The sequence below is a fragment of the Lonchura striata genome, chromosome 3 (assembly GCF_046129695.1).
Source record: "Lonchura striata isolate bLonStr1 chromosome 3, bLonStr1.mat, whole genome shotgun sequence".
NCBI lineage: Eukaryota > Metazoa > Chordata > Aves > Passeriformes > Estrildidae > Lonchura > Lonchura striata.
This window is the reverse complement of record NC_134605.1, coordinates 111,752,854-111,773,959: the sequence shown is the minus strand read 5'-3', so window position 1 is coordinate 111,773,959 and position 21,106 is coordinate 111,752,854. Positions and strand designations below refer to the sequence as shown.

At 43.3% G+C, this 21,106-nt stretch overlaps 1 protein-coding gene across 4 annotated transcripts in view; it reads right to left on the bottom strand.

Annotated features, from left to right (window-relative positions):
* The window catches only part of KIF13B (kinesin family member 13B), a 120,203-nt gene that overhangs the window by 18,307 nt on the left and 80,790 nt on the right, over positions 1-21,106 (bottom strand). For all 4 annotated transcript variants that reach the window (XM_077782478.1, XM_077782479.1, XM_077782480.1 and 1 more), the window contains 12 exons: positions 20,785-20,919; positions 18,232-18,261; positions 17,607-17,706; positions 17,168-17,294; positions 15,817-15,872; positions 14,735-14,859; positions 13,446-13,622; positions 11,931-12,023; positions 10,500-10,652; positions 9,503-9,580; positions 8,946-8,999; positions 1,549-1,666 (listed from right to left, as the gene is read on the bottom strand). In XM_077782478.1, the coding sequence (XP_077638604.1) occupies positions 1,549-1,666; positions 8,946-8,999; positions 9,503-9,580; positions 10,500-10,652; positions 11,931-12,023; positions 13,446-13,622; positions 14,735-14,859; positions 15,817-15,872; positions 17,168-17,294; positions 17,607-17,706; positions 18,232-18,261; positions 20,785-20,919 (1,246 nt within the window). The remainder of the gene's footprint in view (positions 1-1,548; positions 1,667-8,945; positions 9,000-9,502; positions 9,581-10,499; positions 10,653-11,930; positions 12,024-13,445; positions 13,623-14,734; positions 14,860-15,816; positions 15,873-17,167; positions 17,295-17,606; positions 17,707-18,231; positions 18,262-20,784; positions 20,920-21,106) is intronic.

Here is a 21,106-nt window from a genome sequence, read left to right as displayed (position 1 = left end):
GGGTCAGGGGGGATTTCTGAGCTGAAGAAGAGCCTCACCTGGGTCAGGGGAGATTTCTGAGCTGCAGGAGAGCCTCACCTGGTCAGGGGAGATTTCTGAGCTGCAGGAGAGCCTCACCTGGTCAGGGGAGATTTCTGAGCTGAAGAAGAGCCTCACCTGGTCAGGGGGGATTTCTGAGCTGCAGGAGAGCCTCACCTGGTCAGGGGAGATTTCTGAGCTGCAGGAGAGCCTCACCTGGTCAGGGGAGATTTCTGAGCTGAAGAAGAGCCTCACCTGGGTCAGGGGGGATTTCTGAGCTGCAGGAGAGCCTCACCTGGTCAGGGGAGATTTCTGAGCTGAAGAAGAGCCTCACCTGGGTCAGGGGAGATTTCTGAGCTGAAGAAGAGCCTCACCTGGGTCAGGGGAGATTTCTGAGCTGCAGGAGAGCCTCACCTGGGTCAGGGGAGATTTCTGAGCTGCAGGAGAGCCTCACCTGGGTCAGGGGAGATTTCTGAGCTGCAGGAGAGCCTCACCTGGGTCAGGGGAGATTTCTGAGCTGCAGGAGAGCCTCACCTGGGTCAGGGGGGATTTCTGGGCTGAAGGAGAGCCTCACCTGGTCAGGGGAGATTTCTGAGCTGAAAAAGAGCCTCACCTGGGTCAGGAGATATTTCTGAGCTGAAGGAGAGCCTCACCTGGGTCAGGGGAGATTTCTGAGCTGAAGGAGAGCCTCACCTGGGTCAGGGGGATTTCTGAGCTGAAGGAGAGCCTCACCTGGGTCAGGGGGGATTTCTGAGCTGCAGGAGAGCCTCACCTGGGTCAGGGGAGATTTCTGAGCTGCAGGAGAGCCTCACCTGGGTCAGGGGGGATTTCTGAGCTGAAAAAGAGCCTCACCTGGGTCAGGGGAGATTTCTGAGCTGAAAAAGAGCCTCACCTGGGTCAGGAGATATTTCTGAGCTGCAGGAGAGCCTCACCTGGGTCAGGGGGGATTTCTGGGCTGAAGGAGAGCCTCACCTGGGTCAGGGGGGATTTCTGAGCTGAAGGAGAGCCTCACCTGGGTCAGGGGGGATTTCTGGGCTGAAGGAGAGCCTCACCTGGTCAGGGGAGATTTCTGAGCTGAAAAAGAGCCTCACCTGGGTCAGGGGGGATTTCTGAGCTGAAAAAGAGCCTCACCTGGGTCAGGGGAGATTTCTGAGCTGAAAAAGAGCCTCACCTGGGTCAGGAGATATTTCTGAGCTGAAGGAGAGCCTCACCTGGGTCAGGGGGGATTTCTGAGCTGAAGGAGAGCCTCACCTGGGTCAGGGGGATTTCTGAGCTGCAGGAGAGCCTCACCTGGGTCAGGGGAGATTTCTGAGCTGAAAAAGAGCCTCACCTGGGTCAGAGGGGATTTCTGAGCTGAAAAAGAGCCTCACCTGGGTCAGGGGGGATTTCTGAGCTGAAGAAGAGCCTCACCTGGGTCAGGGGGGATTTCTGAGCTGAAGGAGAGCCTCACCTGGGTCAGGGGAGATCTCTGAGCTGCAGGAGAGCCTCACCTGGGTCAGGGGGGATTTCTGAGCTGCAGGAGAGCCTCACCTGGGTCAGGGGAGTGGTTCTGCTGCCCAGAGCCTGGCAGGGAGGTACGAGTTGGACTGATGCCTCTACTGGAGTTTGTGGCACCTTGGGACACATCTTGCTGACTCTCCCATCGACCCTAGAGGGGAAGGAAAAAAGGTGTTTTTTCCAAGTTAGCCCAACAGCAGGAGCACAGAAATCCTGACACACCCTGCACAGCCCCTGTGCCAAGCTCAGAGTGCCAGAGCTGAGGAAAGACCCTTGCCCAGAGGTGCTTTTAGGTGGCAGACCCAGCCCTGCAAAAGATGAGCACCCTCAGCACAAAGGCACAGCAAAAGTTCATTTCTAGACCTCACAGCTGTAATGTTTCATTCACTTGTGCTGTTGTGTTGTGGAAGCGGAGTATGTTACAACCAGGTGAAAATAACGTGGTGCTGTCTGCCCAAAATTCCTGAATATTTTGTGTATCTACTCAGGAGAAGTGGAAGTAGTACCAGGAAAAAGGGTGAGGACAGAGCTTTAACCAAGACAAGAAATAAAGGATCTAAAGGCTGGATGTTTATGCCTGGAGTCAGAGAAAAGAGGAGTTAAAAACAGATCAAGAGGAAGCAAATGTGGCACTGCAAAGTTTTCTGGGAAAGAGAAAGTTGGAATATCCAAGCTGTGGACAGCAGGAGCCACAGAAAAGATTAGGACAGGTTAGGGTTTTGACATGGGTTTTGAAGATGAAACAAGATTATTTTCAGCCCTACAAGAGCCTGATGCAGATGAGGAAGAAACAGAGAGACAGAGACAGAGAAAAGAGCAGCTCCTTTGCCCTCCCAAGATCCCAGGGTTCTCTGGTTGGGTTTTCCCATGGATCCCCCCACACCATTCTGCACACCAGGGGTGACTTCTCCTGATTTTACAAAGGTCCACTGTGCTTTTGGAATATTCCTCTCAAACTCAGCCAGGAACTGGCTCAGTGACAAAACCTCTTGGCTAACAGAGAGAAACCCCAGGCCACTGTTTCACATCAGCATGTGAGTGTCAAGAATCTGTGTGTCCAAACCCATTTTTTATTAATTCTCTCATTTTGCTAGGCAAAATAATTTATAAATTTGTCTGCAGTGATTACTCCAAGCGACTGGCCAGGGTGTGGCTCTGCTGGAAGTTTCACATGGATGCAGGACGGGGTTTGGTTTTGCTTCACCAAACTGAGCGTGCAGAGCTGTAAAGGAAACCAAAATTCCATGGGGCTGTCCTGAAAGCACCTGAGGGATGCACACGTGCAAAATCAAACTGCCAAAGCAGCTCCCTCTCATTTACCTAATTTATAGGAGACCTGAAGGCAACTCAATACCCATTTATGAAGTCAAAAAAGTCCAGGCTCAGACTCTTTGAGAAGTCTCAGGGTCTTGTGGGACAGTGTTGTCCTGTTCAGGTGGCAAAATGTTCTCAGGACAAGCTGAAAAAGCCTCACCTTTCCAGTCAGAGGTTGCAAGGACAGGATAGTGCAGCCAAACTGACAAAAATTGAAGTCTAATCCCTTATCCCTTTTTTTAATTTTTTTTTTTTTTTTAGAGTTGTGCTATGGTTGGTGCAAAATCTGGATTTTGTTGTTTTGTTGTACACCTGAATTTTGCTTGTGTTTTGATAGATGTAACAGGAAGAGAAATACTTTCACAGCAAAATGGTGCAGGAGTTACAAAGGGATGGAAGGACCTGCTGCATCCTAGATCATAAGTTTAGTGTATTTTTTCCTGGAGGAAGAGGGGGAAAATGTGCTTTTTTGAGAAGCTCTCCACTGTTGGATGCAAGGAATTAATCTGACCTTGAACATAAAAATAATGACAGGCAGCCAAACTAATCTGAAGCAGAACTTGAAGCCATGAATGTTTCACAAATAATAAATAAACCAGGACAGGAGGAATAGATTTCTCCACTGGGTTGAAGGTCACTGAGAGCAGCCCAGGGCAAGAATCATTTCCATCTGGATCTATAAGTCAGTCCCAGGGAAGCTCTCCTGCTTTGAATAGCAAGCAACCTCACTTGGGCAGAGCAGGACCTGTCCTCAGCCCTCCTGCTCCAGGCACAGCACCTGGGAAGACAAATTTGGGAAACCTGATGGGTGCCTGAGGTCATTGAGGCATCCTGAAAGTGCAGCTGATGGAGGCCAGGCTGAGAGCAGCAGGGGTTTCTTAGTCTGCTGGTTTGCAGGACTTTGGTGTTTAATTCTGAATTCCTGAAAGCTTCCTGCTCTGCCCGTGCCTTAAGCCTCCAATTCCAGCATCATCTTTGACCTGCAGCTCATTCATGTCCTACACACATCCAAGAGTCACGTCTGAGGCTGGAAAATTCCAAAAAATGCTTCCATCAAACCATCTTTCCTCATCCCCAAACTCTTTTATTATTTTTTTTTTTTTGCTTTCATGTTTCTATTTGTCCAGATTTCTCTTAGGTGGCCTTATATTGTGCAGAGATCAATTAAAAAATAGAAGACTCAAACCAAATAGCACAAGACTCAAAATAATCTTGAAATACTGGTTTTGTTGCCTCCTGGCCTAGTCTGCCATCAGCCTGGCCAATGTTGGCACTGGATTAGGACAAAAGAGCTATGGAAGAGTGAAAAGCATCTGAAAGCTTCCTTTTTGGAGAACATACAGCTTGATTAGTGATCCTTTTGGATCTTGGGGTAGTGATCCACTTAAAGACAAATGGATCAAGGTGACACATCTTGAGCCAAGCCCACATGATTCTGGAGGCCACAGAAAAAAGAAAAAACCAGAATATTACAAACACTCAAAGAGTATTGTAGCTTACTAGAACAGGGACTCAGTGCAGGTAGAGCAACTAAATAATTTTCTGAATCATGATCTGTTGAGTCAGAAGTGCCCTTCACTGACTGTTCCAAGAGTAAAATGTTTTCAAGCAGTATCTTGACTTTCTAGCCTTGTTTGGGGAATGCTGAAAACATGGAGGAATTAAGAACCAGCAGAACACTTTCAGAATATTCATCCTGCACAGAAAGAATGGCAGCATTTGGTGACTTTTTTCTGTAGGAAAAGGCTTTTTTCTTAGGATCTTTCAGAAATTTTCCTTCAGCCTCGATATTATGGATGACTACATTTTCTAAGTAATTTTAAGTATTTTGCCAGGCTAAATATAGTGAAGGTCCTGAGACCAGGAATGAGAAAAGGTTTTGTGTGGTTGTTTACTTAAGGCATGCTGGGTTTTTGAATTGCACTTGCTTTGGAGAGAGTGCAGAGATCAGAGTTTTAGCCTGAAGGTCACATTTGGAACCCTCAACTCTGAGATGACAAAAACCCATCAAAATTAGGTTAGTCAGGGCAACGGGTGGAGGAACATTTGGAAAAGAAAAAACTGGAGACAACTGGAAGTGTCAACTGCTGTGCAGAGGGAAAAGGTAATTCATGAATGATTTTACTAAGCTGGATTGAAAGATAACCCATGTCAAGCGCACTGAAATAAAAATAAAAAGAATGATTAACTGTATTAACTTGATGAAGTTCCCAAGTTTCCCATCTGGATGTCATCCAGCACTCTCCCATGTTGCTTTGTGCATGCACCAATACAAGTTTTAAGTCTATTCTTCTTCTTATTATTATTATTTAAGTGCTGTGAATATTTTCTCTCTCAAGAAGGGTAGTGAGAGAAAGAGAGGAAGCTTATAAATCATTTGCCCAGAGGAGTCATCATTTCATGAATATATTTGCTCTCTGCCAAGTGACCAAACAGAGGTCAAGTGATTTAATTTAACAAATCCAAGTAGCCACCAGAAAAATGCATGTCCCTTAATGTGTTTTAATGCAGAGCTGTTTATAAAGTTAGTTTATTTTTATAAAACCTCCTCCTTCTTCTCCTCTGCCTTCCCTTCTTTCACACATCCTCCATGAAAAACCCCAGGGAATTTATTCCATGCACAAAACCTTTAGGACAGGTGGGGATGATCACTACCTAAAGTCATCTGGAGGCTTTACCTGACAAATCTTTCCTTGAAGTTGACAGACCATTAAAATGCAGCCACTGGGTAAGAGAAACGAATAGTTCTTGTGTTTTATTATTTCAGCAGTTCAGAAAAGGCTTAGGAAAAGGTGACCATGGAGCACTGGAACACAAGCAAACAGCTGGGACACACAGCTGGGACAAAAGGCACTTGTTCTCATGAACAGCAGGATTATTCAAGTTCAATCTACAATTTGCTGAAAAAAACTCTGGTTCCCAGAAAAACCTGAAGGTTGAATGGCACCATCTTCTCTCACTTGGATTTTGAGCTACAAATACTGGGCCCTTGGGAAAGGAAGGACAATTGTCCAAGACAAAATGGTTCTTGTCAGAGGTGTTTTAAAGCAACTCATTGATATTTTTCATTAATATGTGACTTGGTGTGATCTGTAAAACATCTCAGAGGTGCCTTCCATTCATTGTGCCTCTGATTCATCCAGTTTAGTCAAGTCAATTTTTAAATTCATCATCCAAACTGAATTAAATTTAATTTAATTAAATTTCCAACAAAAGCCCCCTTGAACATGAAAATTCACCCCCTCTATTTGATATCAAGACTAAGACACTCAATACCCCTGCATCACTTGGTGTGCAAGGAGAAATCAAACTCATCTCAGTCTCCCCTAACCACATCTGCAGTGATAACAGGAGTAAAAACTGCCTTTTCCTCATTTAAGCAAGCAGACAGAACCTCGAGGTGAGGCCATGTGCAGTCCTGCTGACAATATGGAAGTCCATAAAACTCTTCTGAAGTAAATTCAGAAATCAAAAATTCCCATTGGTGACTTAAATATTTCCCAGGAATGCACAGCTCAGTGTGAGCCACCCTGCTCCCTGGAATCTCTCTGTGCCATCAGCACACTGGGATATTCTTTAAGGTGTTTTTTTCCCAAAATGTGCCAATCCCACACCTCTGCTCCAGCCCTTGTGAATGAATCCATGTCTTAATTCTGCATTGAAATTCTTGAGCTTCTGTTGTAGTTGCATTGACACCATCTTTAATTCTTATTTCACGTCATATAATATTACTGTGTAATACTTTTTTTAAAATTATTTAACAGAGGCATGAGTCCCAGCTTTTCTGAGTGCTGGAGAAAGCAGCAGCATCCACATCCCAAATTTTACCAGCATGGATGATGCTTGACATAGAGGAGTGAGACTCAGGAACCCTTTCCACAAAGCTAAAAATCCATGGTAAATGCACCAGGAATGCAAGGAACAACAATGAGAGAGAGAAATAAAGAAATGGAATAAAAGTTAAGGAAAGGAATATTCTGGGATGTGCCAAGGGCTTCCATCAATATTCTGCACCCAGTTCAGGTGTTGTTACTGTCCTGTGACTGCTTTTTGCTGTGGTACAATAAATCACTTGTTTGGGATTGGCTTATTATAACAAACAACACCCAATTCCTGGTAAAATGACAATAAAATGACAATCCATGACTGCTGGAGAAGACTTCTTTGCCACCAAATTTCTCACCAAGGGACAAAACCATCCAGCTTGACCAAAACTCTGCCTCTCAAGCTGTTCTCAGTTCCTTTATGCTAAACTGGACAGGACTGATCTCACCACCGAGCTCTGTGGTGTCTGTGTGCTGTGGGGACATTTAAGGATTTGTTAAACATTTCACTGGGATTACAAAAGCTTTTGCTCATCTTCCTGCTGAAACTGGATCGTTGCATGGCAGACTAGTTTGGGTTGGGAGGGTTTAAAGATCACCTAATTCCAGCTCCCTGCCCTGGGCAGGGACACTTCCACCAAGCCAGGCTGTGCCAAGCCCTGTCCAACGTGGAACCAGAGATCCCTTCAAAAACCAGGAATTCCCAGCTGGGGAGGCTCCATCTCCATGTCCTGAGGAACAAGTGCCTTGGATTGAAGCTCACTGCAAGCAAGGGGAGCAGCTCCACCACCTGAGCTCCACATTCCTGCAGCACAGAGTCTCTGTCAGCAGCAGCAAAACCTCATGCAAACCACTGCCAACAATTCCAGTTAACCAAAGCTTGGGAAAAGGGGTCATTCCTCTGAGAGCAGTAACACAAAACTAAGGAAAAGCATGTTTTCCATTGGCCCAGTTATTATTTTAAAGTAATTTGTTCACAGAAATCAAGAGTTGCTCACACTGAACTATAAAAGCCATAAAGCCTGAGCAAGATTTGAGAGAAAGTCTCAATGTTTATCTCATCTCCAGGCTAATATTCGCTGGCAGATATTTAGATATTTGCTTGTTTTCATGTCTCTTTTTTTCAGCTGAGAGGGAGTTATTTCTGAAACGACTTCACCCTGTCCAAAAATCTGTGAGAAATGGCACTGAACAGCTCCAGCTCTATAAGAAACCATCAGATGCACCCAAGGAGAAAAGTTCCCTGCTTTGTACCAGTTCACACTGCATTAATGACAGCATTTCAATGGAAAAACTCGTTTGCTCTGTGCTATGCAAATGAGGCACCACCAGCAGCATCTTCAAAGCAGGAAATAAAAGCATGTGAGTGAGCAAAATCAACTTTATAGTGAGATAAAATTATTATCCCACTCATTAGGTGGACCTAATGCATTACCTCTGCTGGGACCTTTGGACTCTGAAACATGCAATGAGAGAAATCATTGAGGGGAAGGGAGGAGAAAAACAGAAATCATTAAGAATCCTAATCTTTAATTTTTGCTTTAAAAACCTTACAATATTGAAACACCCCACAGTTCTCTCCAAACAGAAGTTGCTACAAACACTTTATCACCTGCACATATTTTAGCATTCTCTCCATGGATCAGATGTAGCAGATTTAGCAACCAATGCTGGAGCACTACATCAAAATTCTATTATTCTGTGCAACTGCATTATGCATTAAAATGCCTTGTCACCACCAGATTCTCCCCCTCAAAATGACTCCACGCTTGCTGGGCTGCATATCTATCAGGAGGAGATCCTTCAGTTGATCTAGGATTTGGAAAATAAGCTTAAATTTAATTTTTCACCTTTTAAAGGAATGCTTTTGGTCTGTAGTGGTGTTTTTAAGGAGTGAAATGGGTTGGATTATCACCCACCACGAGTTTAGCACCACTGGGAGGTCAGGGACTTTCTTCACAGCCTTTATTCTGTCTAGAGGTGGACTTGAACTGACATACAGACCCAAACCTTTTCCTTTCTCCCAGAATTTTTCCTTCCACCCAGGTGAAAGCTCTGGAAGAGCTCTGAAGCTGGACAATGCTCCTGAGCATCCCACAGGGGCTGGGACAAGACCTGGGAACTTCCCCAGAGAGGTCCAGAGCAGCACATCCAAACCTGTTTCTGTCCCAGGGATGCAGGAGCACACGGGGGTGGCCCATTTTTCAGAGATATTTCCCATTTCTGCTCCTAATCACTGTAGATTGATTTCCTTTTTTTCTCAGTTTTCCCAGGAGATCTTCAGATACTCACCCTGTTACTGCTCAGGTTGTAAGGGGGGGCTAAATCCTGGCGGCTTGCAGAAAGCTGGAAGAGTTAAGAGAAGCAGAATTAATTCTTAACAAGAACTTTAAAAAAATCATTACTATGCCTCTTGACCAGTAAGACTGAAAAGAAACAGTTTTGTGGTTAAAGCAGAATCAAAATCCAAGAAATTAAAGATGAAAATTTAATTCTTGAGCTGGGAGGAGCAAGAATTTGACATCAGTTTGATTACCAGTTCTATCAAATGATTTCTTTCCAAATTTTGGGTAGCAGAAGTCTCATTTTTCTTATGCACAACACTGCTATACAAAGCTTAAGTTCAGCATATACTTGTAACTTGTTTTCATATCTTCTAAAGAAAAATAGAAAAAAAAACAAACCCAAAACTTTCAACTTAGAAAGGAAATGAAAAATCTCCATTGTCACGGATAAAAAAAAATAGCACAGAGGGGTCAAAAAGAAGGAAATTCACTGCTCTGTTCCATGATTCCAGGACCTGAGGATGAAGAGTGGAGCTGCTGAAGATGCCAGCAGGGAAAACTCACCCGATTCACGTTGGGGGAGCTCAGGCTCCTGCGGCAGAGTTTTCCTTTTCCCATCAGCTGCTCCTTCACAGCAACTTCCTGGCAGTCACAGAGAGCAAAAGGAAGAAAATAAGTGTATTTGGCCAGAATTAAAGCTCTGATCGTCCCAGGATAGCTTTGGCTACACAAGTAAAATGTTTCTAAGCTGCCTTGTGGCACAGGCTGCTGTCTGTAAAGTTTACACAGCTGAAATTATGAATGGATAAATTTTAACATCTGGCATTTTGCTGATTGGCACGTGTAGGATTTTGCAGTCTTGATTCTAGGAGATGACAGAGATGCAAAGACTAAGACTCTCTTTCCTAGCTGAGCTCCTATTTTAATCCTTTAAACTAATTATAAATGACAGGGAACTTGCTTTCAATATTTAAAGTGCATCACACTTCCCCGTGAATTTATAGTGGGCAGGCACAAGCTCCGGCTTGTTTTGCATAACTTTTCTCTTCGTGCTTGCATAATTTATATCCAGGAGAACAATTTTCAACAAATGTTTTTCTCTCCTGTATTTTTCCTGGTAAACAGATCAAGTTATAGTACTTAAAATTAACCCAATCAATGTCTTTTTTTTATTGGCAGGATGGCTTTGGTGAATCCAAAGTAGAATGCGGGCAAAATGACAAAAATTCTACTGGAAATTGCAGAAACTGTTGGTAAAGCTTCAGAGAACAAAAGCTAAGGCCACGTAACTCCTTTTCCTGAACCAGAATCAGCAATGAACAGCCTTAAAACCAAACCAAGCTCCCCAGAACTGTGCCCTGAGCAGGGAATTCTCAGCCCCATCCGTGCTGGAGCCGAGCGAGGACGTCTCTGCTTCCCTGGATCTTTGCCACAGGCCCACTCTGGGAGGCTGAGGTGTGCACTGGGGTGGTTTTTGGGGTTGTTTGGTAGTTTGTGGGCGCTCAGGGGGACGTTTGGATTGCACACACTGCTCTCAGGGCTCTCCCTGCTGCAGCCAGACCTGGCGCAGCCGGTCCAGGGTGAGGATGTTCTCCACGGCCAGGACGCTCCGCAGGTACTTCTCAATGTAGGCTTCAGAGTCAGCTGAAGCTGCATCTTCCACGTTTGCTGCCATCCTGGCCAGCGCCTCGCGCTCCTCAGCCCCTTGAGCATCCTGGGGAGGCAAAAAGAGAGGGCAGCATTTTAAAATAAACCCAGAATCTCCCACGTCACTCCCGGAGAAAGCGCATTTTTTAAACCGCAGGGCACCAGTTCAGCACTGATTGTCCTTGAGCTCAGGGGCAGATGAGAAGCATGGAATAGTTTGGGTTGGAAGAGACCTTAAAACTCATCCCATTCCACCCCCTGCCATGGGCAGGAACACTCTCCACCATCCCAGGTTGCTCCAAGCCCTGTCCAACTTGGCCTTGGACACTTCCATGGATGAGGAGTCCAGAACCTCTCTGGGCAATCACTGCCTCACCGACCTTGGAGAAAAGGATTTCTTCCTAATATCTATTCTAGATTTCTTCCTAATATCTATTCTAGATTTCTTCCTAGTATCTATTCTAAATTTCTTCCTAATATCTATTCTAAATTTCTTCTTAATGTCTATTCTAGATTTCTTCCTAACGCCCAATCTAAGATTCTGATCCAAATAAACACCTTGTGCCACGTAACCCGCACAGGTGCTCCTGCCACTGTCACAGACATCTCAAGCAGTATGTGGTTATTGTTTTGAGGCTTTTCGGGTTCTTTCTGAGAGTCTCACAGCGAGACACTGCCATTAATTAGCAAAAGGGCTGCATTCAGATATTTCATAATTAAAAAGTGCTCGAGCACATTGGGGGCGTTGTCTAACCTGAGAGGAAAACAAAATTTCAAGTGAGCTGCAAGAAGAAGGAAAAAAAATAGAACATTGCTGGAGAAGCATTTCAACAGAGAGTGCAAAATGCAGCAGAACATGAAAGAGCCAGGCAGCAATCAGAGTTTTGGCTCTTCATGTGTTAACGTTTTCACAAGTGCCCTGATAGAGCATCTCTTTGGAAAGAAAGGATTAGCATCTAACTGGGAATATGCTCAGGAATCAAGAGTTTCATGAAGACATTACTGAGAAAAAGCCACTTTGTTATTTTTTTCCACAATTCTCGTGCTCCCCGCAGCAGGCACTTCACCTGCCCATTTTTCCTCCCTCTTTTTCCCCCTCTCTCTCTCTCTTCAAACTGCCTCTTCAAGGACCTGAGCAAATAGATGCTCACTCAACAAAATACACAGTGACACTGATAAGACAGAGGTTGCTGCTAAGTCACAGCATGTAAAGGAGCAGGCTCCATCTTTTACAAACCACAGTTTATGCTGGCAGCAGCAAGAGCCAGCAGGCTCAAAATGAGGGGGGAAAGCACAAAATTAAGAGGCTCTCGGCCAATTTGAGACACTCTGATTTCTTATTCACCTCTGGAATGTTTGAGACTATCTCAAAAGTGACGCCACAGCCAGGGATGGAACTTCGAGGGGACATTCTTCGCAGGAAACTCTGTGCAAAACCCTGTGGGGAGGAAACACAAGGAAAATGTGGATTAACAGATTCCAGCTGAAATAAATTCAGTTCACAGTGACAGACGCCCAAACTATAAAGTCTAACCAATCAACATGTAAGAGATTTCAAAGATTTCAACTTGGAAAAAATAATTTGCTTGCTTATTGTGGATACAGAGAAGGAGTCACTTCCTTCCTTGCAAGGTGACTGTTTCAAGCATCAGCTGCTTTTAGAGGTGGTTTTTTCTCCTGACAGAGCCCTAGGTGACTTGTCTTGAATATTGACAAGTGCAGACATTAAATTCTTGACCAAAGAGATCGTTATGAAGAATGATTTAAGGGGCATGGTCATTGTTTATGCTGACTTGGCGCCTTGCAGGGTTAAGAACTGGACTGTTGAATTAATGCAGAGATGAGTCATTCAAAGATGCTGCTGAGACAAACTCCCAGGAAAGGTTATTGACGGGAGGTTTTAGAAAAACAGGAAAAAAGCCAAAGATTCTGTGTTGGATGAAAGTAAAAAACGGCACTGACTAAATCTGTAGAAAACAGAATTGATGAAGACTTCACCCGATTGTGATTATTGGCACATTCAATTGATCTGTTCAATACAGTCTCCCATTTCATACGACAGAAAATTCACTGTTCTTCCCTTGCTGAGAAAAAGCTTCTGCCTGGTGGAAGCACCAAGAACTGGGGTTCTACTTCCAGCATGGGAGTTGCCCATGGGGTTTCTGGGTGTGACCACACCTCTTCTCTTTGCTCTTGCTTCAGATTTTAACTACAGATGTGCAACCAGAATAACAATCCAGGCTTTCTGCTTTGTCATTATCACTGCCAGGGGAGGCTGGATTCTCAGACAGTGCTGAACAAACTCCTTCCTCCCCCATCGTTCTCAGGATTTATATTATTTTCAGGGCATGATGCTGCAAATGGAATGACAACTTCACTGCCTGCCATTTATCAAACCCCCTGCTCTCACCTACACATTATTGTAAGAGCACCAGCTGGAAAACGTAAAGGACCAACAGTGATTAACTCTGGTGAATCAACACAAGGGATCTCTGCTCCAACTATTCCTAGTTGATTTCTAAATACCTGGAGGTGTAAATACAAATGGTTAGCAGCAATGTGTGGACTTAATATAGGGCTAGGGAAACACAGAAGTTTCTTTCTGGAAAATACAAACTCCAGGCTCATGAGAAATTAACTCTTCCTTCTTTTTCCAGTGAGAAAGCACTCAGTTGGTTAAGAGAAAAATTAATTTCTCATATTTAGATGCCTTAAAAAACAAGCTGTGTCATCACCCACAGCACAAGGGACGGCAGGAGAACGACCTGGCAGCTCAAAGCCTCGCCGATCCGGGCTGAGGTGGGGGGAGAGAGGAGGGAATGGGAGTCCTGGGAAGTGGGAAGGGCTGCAGGATCTGCACCTGTCTGCCGTAGACGTTGACGCAGATGCGCTTGCGCAGCACCAGCTGCATCTCTGCAGGGTGGCTGAGCTGGACCGTGGCTCTGACAATCAGGTAAACCCTCTCCTCTGCCGCCGTCCCCTTGCTGAGCTGGATGCAGTCGTGGACTGTGGAGTCCCACGAGGCTTCTGCTTTCACCTTCAAAAGGGGTGGGGTGGGGGGGGAAGAAAAAAATAAATGTATCCTCTAATAAGCATAATTAGGTGTATAATTAACTGTAATTAATTAAGCATAATTAGCAAAAATACATAATACATAAATTTTGAGAGTCGGCTCCTGCGTTTCGCTCCCTGTGAAGAAAAAAATCCCCGCACTTTAGAAGAGGCCATTTAAAAATCAAGATCAGTTTGCCAAATGAAGACGTTGGGATTAAAAATGCCAACTTGCTCAAACTCTGGAACATTTCCTCTTGAAAAAAGATGTTTGAATACCCAGGATCATTGCAAATAAATTATAAAATATGCACAAGTGCAGGACCATTTGGCCTAATTTATTAAGATAAACCAGAGAGCAACAGAGATTGCAGTGGAAATCTTCCATCACACCATAAAAATTCTCCTGTCTGTATTTGAAAAATAACTTTGCTGAAGCCTTTCTAGCAATACAGCAAAAGCTGGAATTTTTCTTCTTGCGTGTTAAAATATAAGTATTACTGATGATTTTATGGTCTCTCTTCAAGCCATAAGAAAAATGTCCTGGTAGCCAAATTTCCAGGTTCCAAATACAAATCAGGACTAAAGAAAGTCCCTAGCAGAACTACCAGGAATAAAGCTTCTCAAAAATTAAAAAAGTTTCAGAAAAAGGAGCAAAATTGTAAGGAATAAAATAAGTCAGAGATTCTAAATATAATAGTAGAAATTACAAACCAACAATTGTAAAGTTGTGAAACTATGAATTATGTGGCAAAATAGAGGATAATGAGTGTAACAGCGCAGAGGTAAAAATGTTAACAATTAAGATTGTTCGATTTTTCAGCTGGGGCTTTTGTACTCTAATTTACTCAGGGATTTTGCTTTGTTAAATACAAACTGAATTTCAGGCTTTTGAAATGTTTGGATTTGGATGAAGGAGGACCCTTGAGTTTTACTATTTTCCAAATCATGATTATACTCGCAGTGAATATTCCTTGAAAACACAGTTGCTCACAGGAACAAGTGCTTTATCACTTTTGTGACCTATTTGATGTATTATTTTCACATGTGGACATGTAAAAAGAACAATTAAAAGACTGAAATTCCCTAGTCTCTTACCTCACTATCGTGATGCTTCACAATCTGCAGCTCAAAGAATTCCTCCTCCTCCTCTGCCACCAGAGTAGCATCCCAGCCTCCAGCCTCTGGGTCATCCAGGTTATCCTGGGAGCTGAAGTCATCAGCTGCAGACAGGAGGGGATGTGGAAGGTGAGGAAACACAAAGCAATCACCCTTTTTAAAAAACACCAGCAAATAATGAATTCGTATTTTCATCCCCAGCTCCCCAGCTTGGCTACTTCGACTTCATCTACAAAATTAAAGCTGAATTGTTCAATTTCAAAAAAACCCTCCATTTCTATAGAAAAAGTGTGCACAAAGATGTGGGGACACAGACTCAAATGTGCCTAATAAAGGCTAGGAATCTCCCCCAGTGGCAAACACCCCCTCCTTGCCCACAGGTGGAATTTCAGCAGTGAGCTCATTTGGCATTAAATATGTGGTGCTGTTAAGATAAACTGCTGGATGAACAGGAGAAAACACAGTACTTTCAGATCATGATTAAAAAAACTCACAGTCTGGGTTTTGAGAAGCTCAACCTGTCCTGGCTGGGGGCCCTCCCCATGGATCATTAACCAGCTCCTCTCTGAAGCCATTGGATCTATGGATGTGCTGTCCCAGGGGACAAACCAATGCCAGGAGATTGGAGCCCAGCTCTCCTCACAACAGGCTGAGTGTCACCTCCCCTTCTCACCTCTCATCCAAACATTAACCCTCTTCTAAACATCCTATTAAGGATTTTCTTAACTGATTGCTCCCTGGATTGCTTTGGAGCTGCCACCTTCTTGGTTCCAACTTCCCATCCTTGGTAGGAGCATGTGACAAATACATTGTTCAAGCTGGATCTTGCATTGGGATGCATTGAAACATGGGATTATTGAAACTTACGTTTCCTTCCATCCATAATATTGTTTATTTTGAAACATTAAGCAGTATGTCTCATGAAAAATAGGCACTTCTCCAATTAATCCACCTGCCATTCCAGGCTTTTGTTAATTTTAAGAGCTTGATTCAATTCTGAAACCTCACTGGCTGGACAAAGTTTATTTTCAAATTACTCTGCCATCTTAAGGACTACTTACCATTCAAGTCAAGGAATATAACAGGAATGTGAGTTTCCATACCAGCCACAGGAGTCCTAAAACACAAGACAGGGACAATGGTGGCATTTAAAGTAACAGAGATTTACCCAGCACACGTCCCTGATGAGCCAAACCTCCAGGACACTGCACTCAGTCTGCAATTTTTAGCTAGACCATTGATAACCTTGGCAAACCTCTTTATTTTAATTTACTGCTGCAGATTCCAAGAGACTCAAATAAATTAGTATTTCTTTTATATCAGCTCTCTTAGAATTATTATCCTCTTTGATCTCTGCTTTCTGAAGTGTTTTCTCTCTCCTAAATGCTAATAGCAAAATTCAGTTTATTTACTCTGACACACACATTCATGAAATGCAAACCCCTCTACTTAAATGATGGCAGGGAAAATGGGGAATCAGAAAAGCCAGACTCAAAGTTTTTAAATTAACACTGATGCTGCCATTCCACACAGTTATTACTCTTTCTTACAAAACACACATCAAAAACTAATAAATTTATAGTGAACAAGAGCAGGCTGGAGTCTTATGTAATATATAAAGTGCTTGAATCATACTGAACATTTCCTCTGGTGCAAACCAGATTCTTCCTGGAGCAAGTTTCTGCCAGCTCCACTGTTTTCAAACCTAATGAAACACTTTGATGTGAAAGTTATGTGTTTCCAACAAGAACTTGCTATTTTTTTTATGTTTCAGAAGCTCTGACAAACTTCAGCTTCCAACTCCATGACACTCAATTCCATCAATAAATACTGTTAGAGGCTTGCTCAGAGAAGATATTCAGGAAGTTGCAAGCAAGTGAAGTTGAGTTTGAGGTGGAACAACCCCGAATCCTTATCTGCAGTTGTTGCTCACAGCTGACCCAGCACAGCAGTCTCATTCTAGTGCTCTCTATTTTTAATGTTCAGAAAATTACATGGAACACTTGCTGACTAAACAGAGTTTGTTCTCAAACCAGGAGTGCAACAAAATGCTCCTGGAGATGCAGTTTTATGATGAGAGGGCAGCCTTTTAAGTGAATGAACTAGGTAGTTAACATATTAGCTAATTTTTTTAAATGGCAAGTGCAGTGGTAATAAATATTGATTCCTATTTTCAGAAGGTTATAATTACACCCTGATCAATAACAGCATCGTTTACCAAACAGCATTTCTGGATTTCAGAGACACAATCTGATAAAATAATTTAAGCTAGAGGCTTGATTTTAACAACTTTGCTCATGCAGGGTACAGAGGAGAGATTGAAGAGAGAGAGAAAAAAATGGCCACAATCCAAAGCCAGGAATGGGCTGTGCATCATTTTTACACCCCTCCTCTGGGAATGGGTGTTCCTACCACTCTGCTGGAGCTCCAGGGATCCCACTGCCAGCAGAAGGAACCATCACAGCATTCCTTTCTTCCGTGAGGGTCAGCCTCATCTCCAAGAGCTGAGCCTCGCGATCGGCGTCGTCCTCTGTTTTATCTGCAGGATGGCAGGATGGCAGTCAGGAGGGCAGAGCAGCTCTGAGTGCCTCTGGCACGTGGCAGGCACTTTGTTCCCCCCGTGACAGAATAAACCCTGCTCTGCTCACAACCCAGCACACAAACACCCCAAAATGACAATTCCATAAAGGCTTCTCCAGCTTTAACTTCACCCCCCCAAAAAAAAAGCAAATTACTGCTGAGTTCAGAGATCCAGCTCTCTGTGAACATCTTTTCTAAATGCGATGACATACTAAGATGGAAAGTGTGTGCACATCTCTCAGCCTTTTACCTCTAACAGCATTTTCCTTACCAGGCTTCCCCACGAGTTTCTGCAGCTGCTGATCAAGGTACTCCTGGCGCTTTGTTAAGGCACAGAGCCACTTCCGACGGAGCCTCTCCAAGTCCCTGTCCTAAAAAGGGAGGAAAAAACCACATTAAATATTGCCCCAGGAAAGCCAAGGTTTCCTGATTGTGGTTTGCACATTTTCTACAAACCCTTCTGCTCATCCTACACCCAAGCAGAAGTTGAAGACACATCCAAACGCTTCAACTTTCCATATTGTATTTGAAGTATTTTTGCTTGCCAAGTCTTCAGCTTTTTTTGTGTACTACCCAGCTGGAAAAAAAAACTTCATTTCATATAATTCTTTACCCCCAAACTATTCCAAAACTCACTGACCACTGGAGCTGGAAACCCCAGTCCTCACCACTCCCCTCAGTGTTTAGAAGCCTCATGTCAGGAATCCATCCCTACCCCACACCATCCCAGTGTTATGGCATCTGTAGATGTGCCTTTAAAATGTATTTTTTCAAGTGCTCATGTCCTTTAAAAAAACCCCAAACACCGGAATCTCCTTAAGAACATACAATTCCTCTTCTAATATGCTTTAATCTGAAAACTTCTGCATTTGTAGGAATGAATTTTAAATTTTTACCTGATAACTGTCCATTTCATCTTCTTCTTCCTAGGCCAAAACACAAAAAAACATGCCATTAATTTTTTTTTTTTTTTGATAATAGGAAACATAGTGAATGCAAAAGGTGTAACTATTTTAAGCAATATTAACAGTCTTGTATAAAAATAAAAGTCTGAGTCACAGAATTAAAACACACTGACGTCCCAAAGATATGCTGCTATCATCTCATCTAAACACCAACCTGAACAATCCAATAATTATAATGGGAAAAATCACAGCAATGTTAACTATCAGAAGTCTTAATAATTAAAAGAAAGTGGAATACAAGAAAGAAACAGGAGAAATACCTTAAAACCTGTTGATCCTGGACAGCAAAGAAAAATGCTTTTTTTACCTCTAAGACTTAAGTGTTTCAGCAAGTGCTGAAAAATCAAAGTCTGGTATAGAATCCCAGAACTGTTAAGGCTGAAAAAGACTTTTAAGATCATTGGGTCCAACCATCAACCAGCACCATCACTATGGTCAGCACTGAACCTCAAGTGCCACATCCACATGGTTTTTGAATACTTCCAGGGATGGGGACTCTACAACTGCCCTGGGCAGCTGTGCCAGGGCTGGACAGCCCTTTCCATGAATAAATTGTTTTAAATATCCAACCTGAACCTCCCCTGGCATAATTTAAGGCTGCTCCCTCTTGTCCTGTCCCTGTTCCCTGGGAGAAATCCCAATCTCACTTGGCTGCCCCCTCCTGTCAGGGAATTCTAGAGAGGAAAATTCCCCCTGGAGCCAGTTTTTATCCAGGCTGAGCCCCTTTCCCAGCTCCCTCAGCCCCTCCTGGTGCTCCAGACCCTTCCCCAGCTCTGTTCCCTTCCCTGGACATGCTCCTGGACACCCCCCAAAACTGAGATGTGTACAAATGACTGGAGGTAACTTTGCTGTAAAGGAGAAGAACTGTAAAAATCTACTGCAATTATTAGGGAGTTAGAACAGCAGCCACACCAGGAGTGACAGTGCAGACTTTCAACCCTTTATTCCCATTATCTTCCCACAGCAGACACCACCTTTAATTCTCGACCTTCATCCCAAGCAGAGCCACTTGCAATGAGCACAACTGCCCCTCCTCACAGGGAATGGAAAAGGAATGAGGGCTCCAATCCTCAAGGAGTTATTACTTATCTAGTTAAACAATAACGAGCCACCAGAGCCTACTTCTCTACCTTAATCATGAAAGCAAAAACTTAGCTAAGCTAAAATTAAAAAGTCATAGAGGAGGCATTTCCTTAGTTCAAGGTCTTTAGAAAATCTTTCACATTTCAGAGATACCTGTATGACCTACCTGAGATAAGAGAAATGATAATAAGGGAACTAAAATTCCAGGTGCTGATGTCCAAAGCCTATTGTAAGCAACAGGTCTCATAAAATCTGATTTTCAAAGGCCCTTTAGTGGATCAGAAATTCACTGGGGAATAAATAAGGTGAAGCAGACAGGATAATCCCCTAGGACTTGTCTCTACAAAACAGGCTGAAAAGGGGCACTTGTAGGTTGTGGGTCAAGGAAAAACTACAAGAATCAATCATGCTGGCCTAGGAGAGAAACTTCCTCCATTCAGCAGTTTCCTGGCTTTACAGGAAGGAAATGTGGGTATCAGGGGCTGCTGTGATGGAAAAGCTGCAGGGAGAGCCAGCAGGGACATAACGGGGAGTAACAGGAACAACCTGCCCAGGATGCTGCTGGAAAGGTGGAAGAAATTCCCTTTTTGTACCCCAGAAACATGATGGGAAAGGACTGCCTGGGTTAGGAGACAACAAATACCCCAAGTACTTCAGAACTCAAAGGAAAAGCCACCCTCATTAAGCAAAAAACAGAGCAGACATGGATTGAATCATACACTGCCAAAAGGGTAAATATTTTGGGACATCTACTTTTCCATCTAGCTGGCCTTGTCTCAAGCAGGGCAGCAAATCAAACAAGTTCAGAGACCTGTTCTGCTGCACCAGATTTTGGCTTTGCCAGCTCCAGGGAGTCACTGAATTCTCATTTATCTGTTGGGGGTGGAAAGAAGTCAAAGACCACCAGAAACTCACAGGAGCACTGCAAGAAGACATTTCCTAAAAAGAAAGAGATGCACATGAGGTGCAGTGTGTATGAGGCTGTCCAACAACTGCCCAACATCTCCTGTGGCCCACAAGTGTTTCCTGGAATTCTAACATTTGGAATTGGACACTATTTAAATGTCTGTTGCACTGCTTTATTTTAGTTTGCATTTTTAATTTGAATACTTCAAATTAATTTTTGTTTTGAATAATTACATAATATTGCTTTCCATGTCTAATATTTGAAATAAAATCTACACAAAAAACTCCCAATGGATTGTAGGAATATTTGCATTTTCTTTTCTTCTTCAAGTGTGTTAAGGCTGTGCTGCTTTCAAAGATAGGAAAGAAAAAAACCCAATCAAGACCAGAAGAGACACAAACCAGCTTACAAGTGTTATTTTTGCTGTGGAAAATTATTCCCTTGATGCTTTTCAGCTCTTGGAAATAGCTGGCAGTAAATATTCAGAGTTGTACCTGATAATTTTGTGACTTGACGTGTTTTATTTGAACACAGCCAACGCCAACAGATAATATGGATTCCTCCATCAGTGGCAAGGTCCCAGATTCCTGCACAGATTTCACTTCAACTTGGATTCGTCGAGATTGCCCCTGTCCAAAAGAACAATTTGAAATGCTTGTTTTAAAAAAAAATTTAATATAAAGTGTTGAAAGTTTAATTCCAGAGGGACCTCTACTGGCAGCCATTGGCAAGGAGAATTACATTTTTCTTTTGGTAAGAACAAAGTGCTGCAATCCCAATGACTCAGAGTTCAAGAGATCCCCCTCCTGCTGCAAG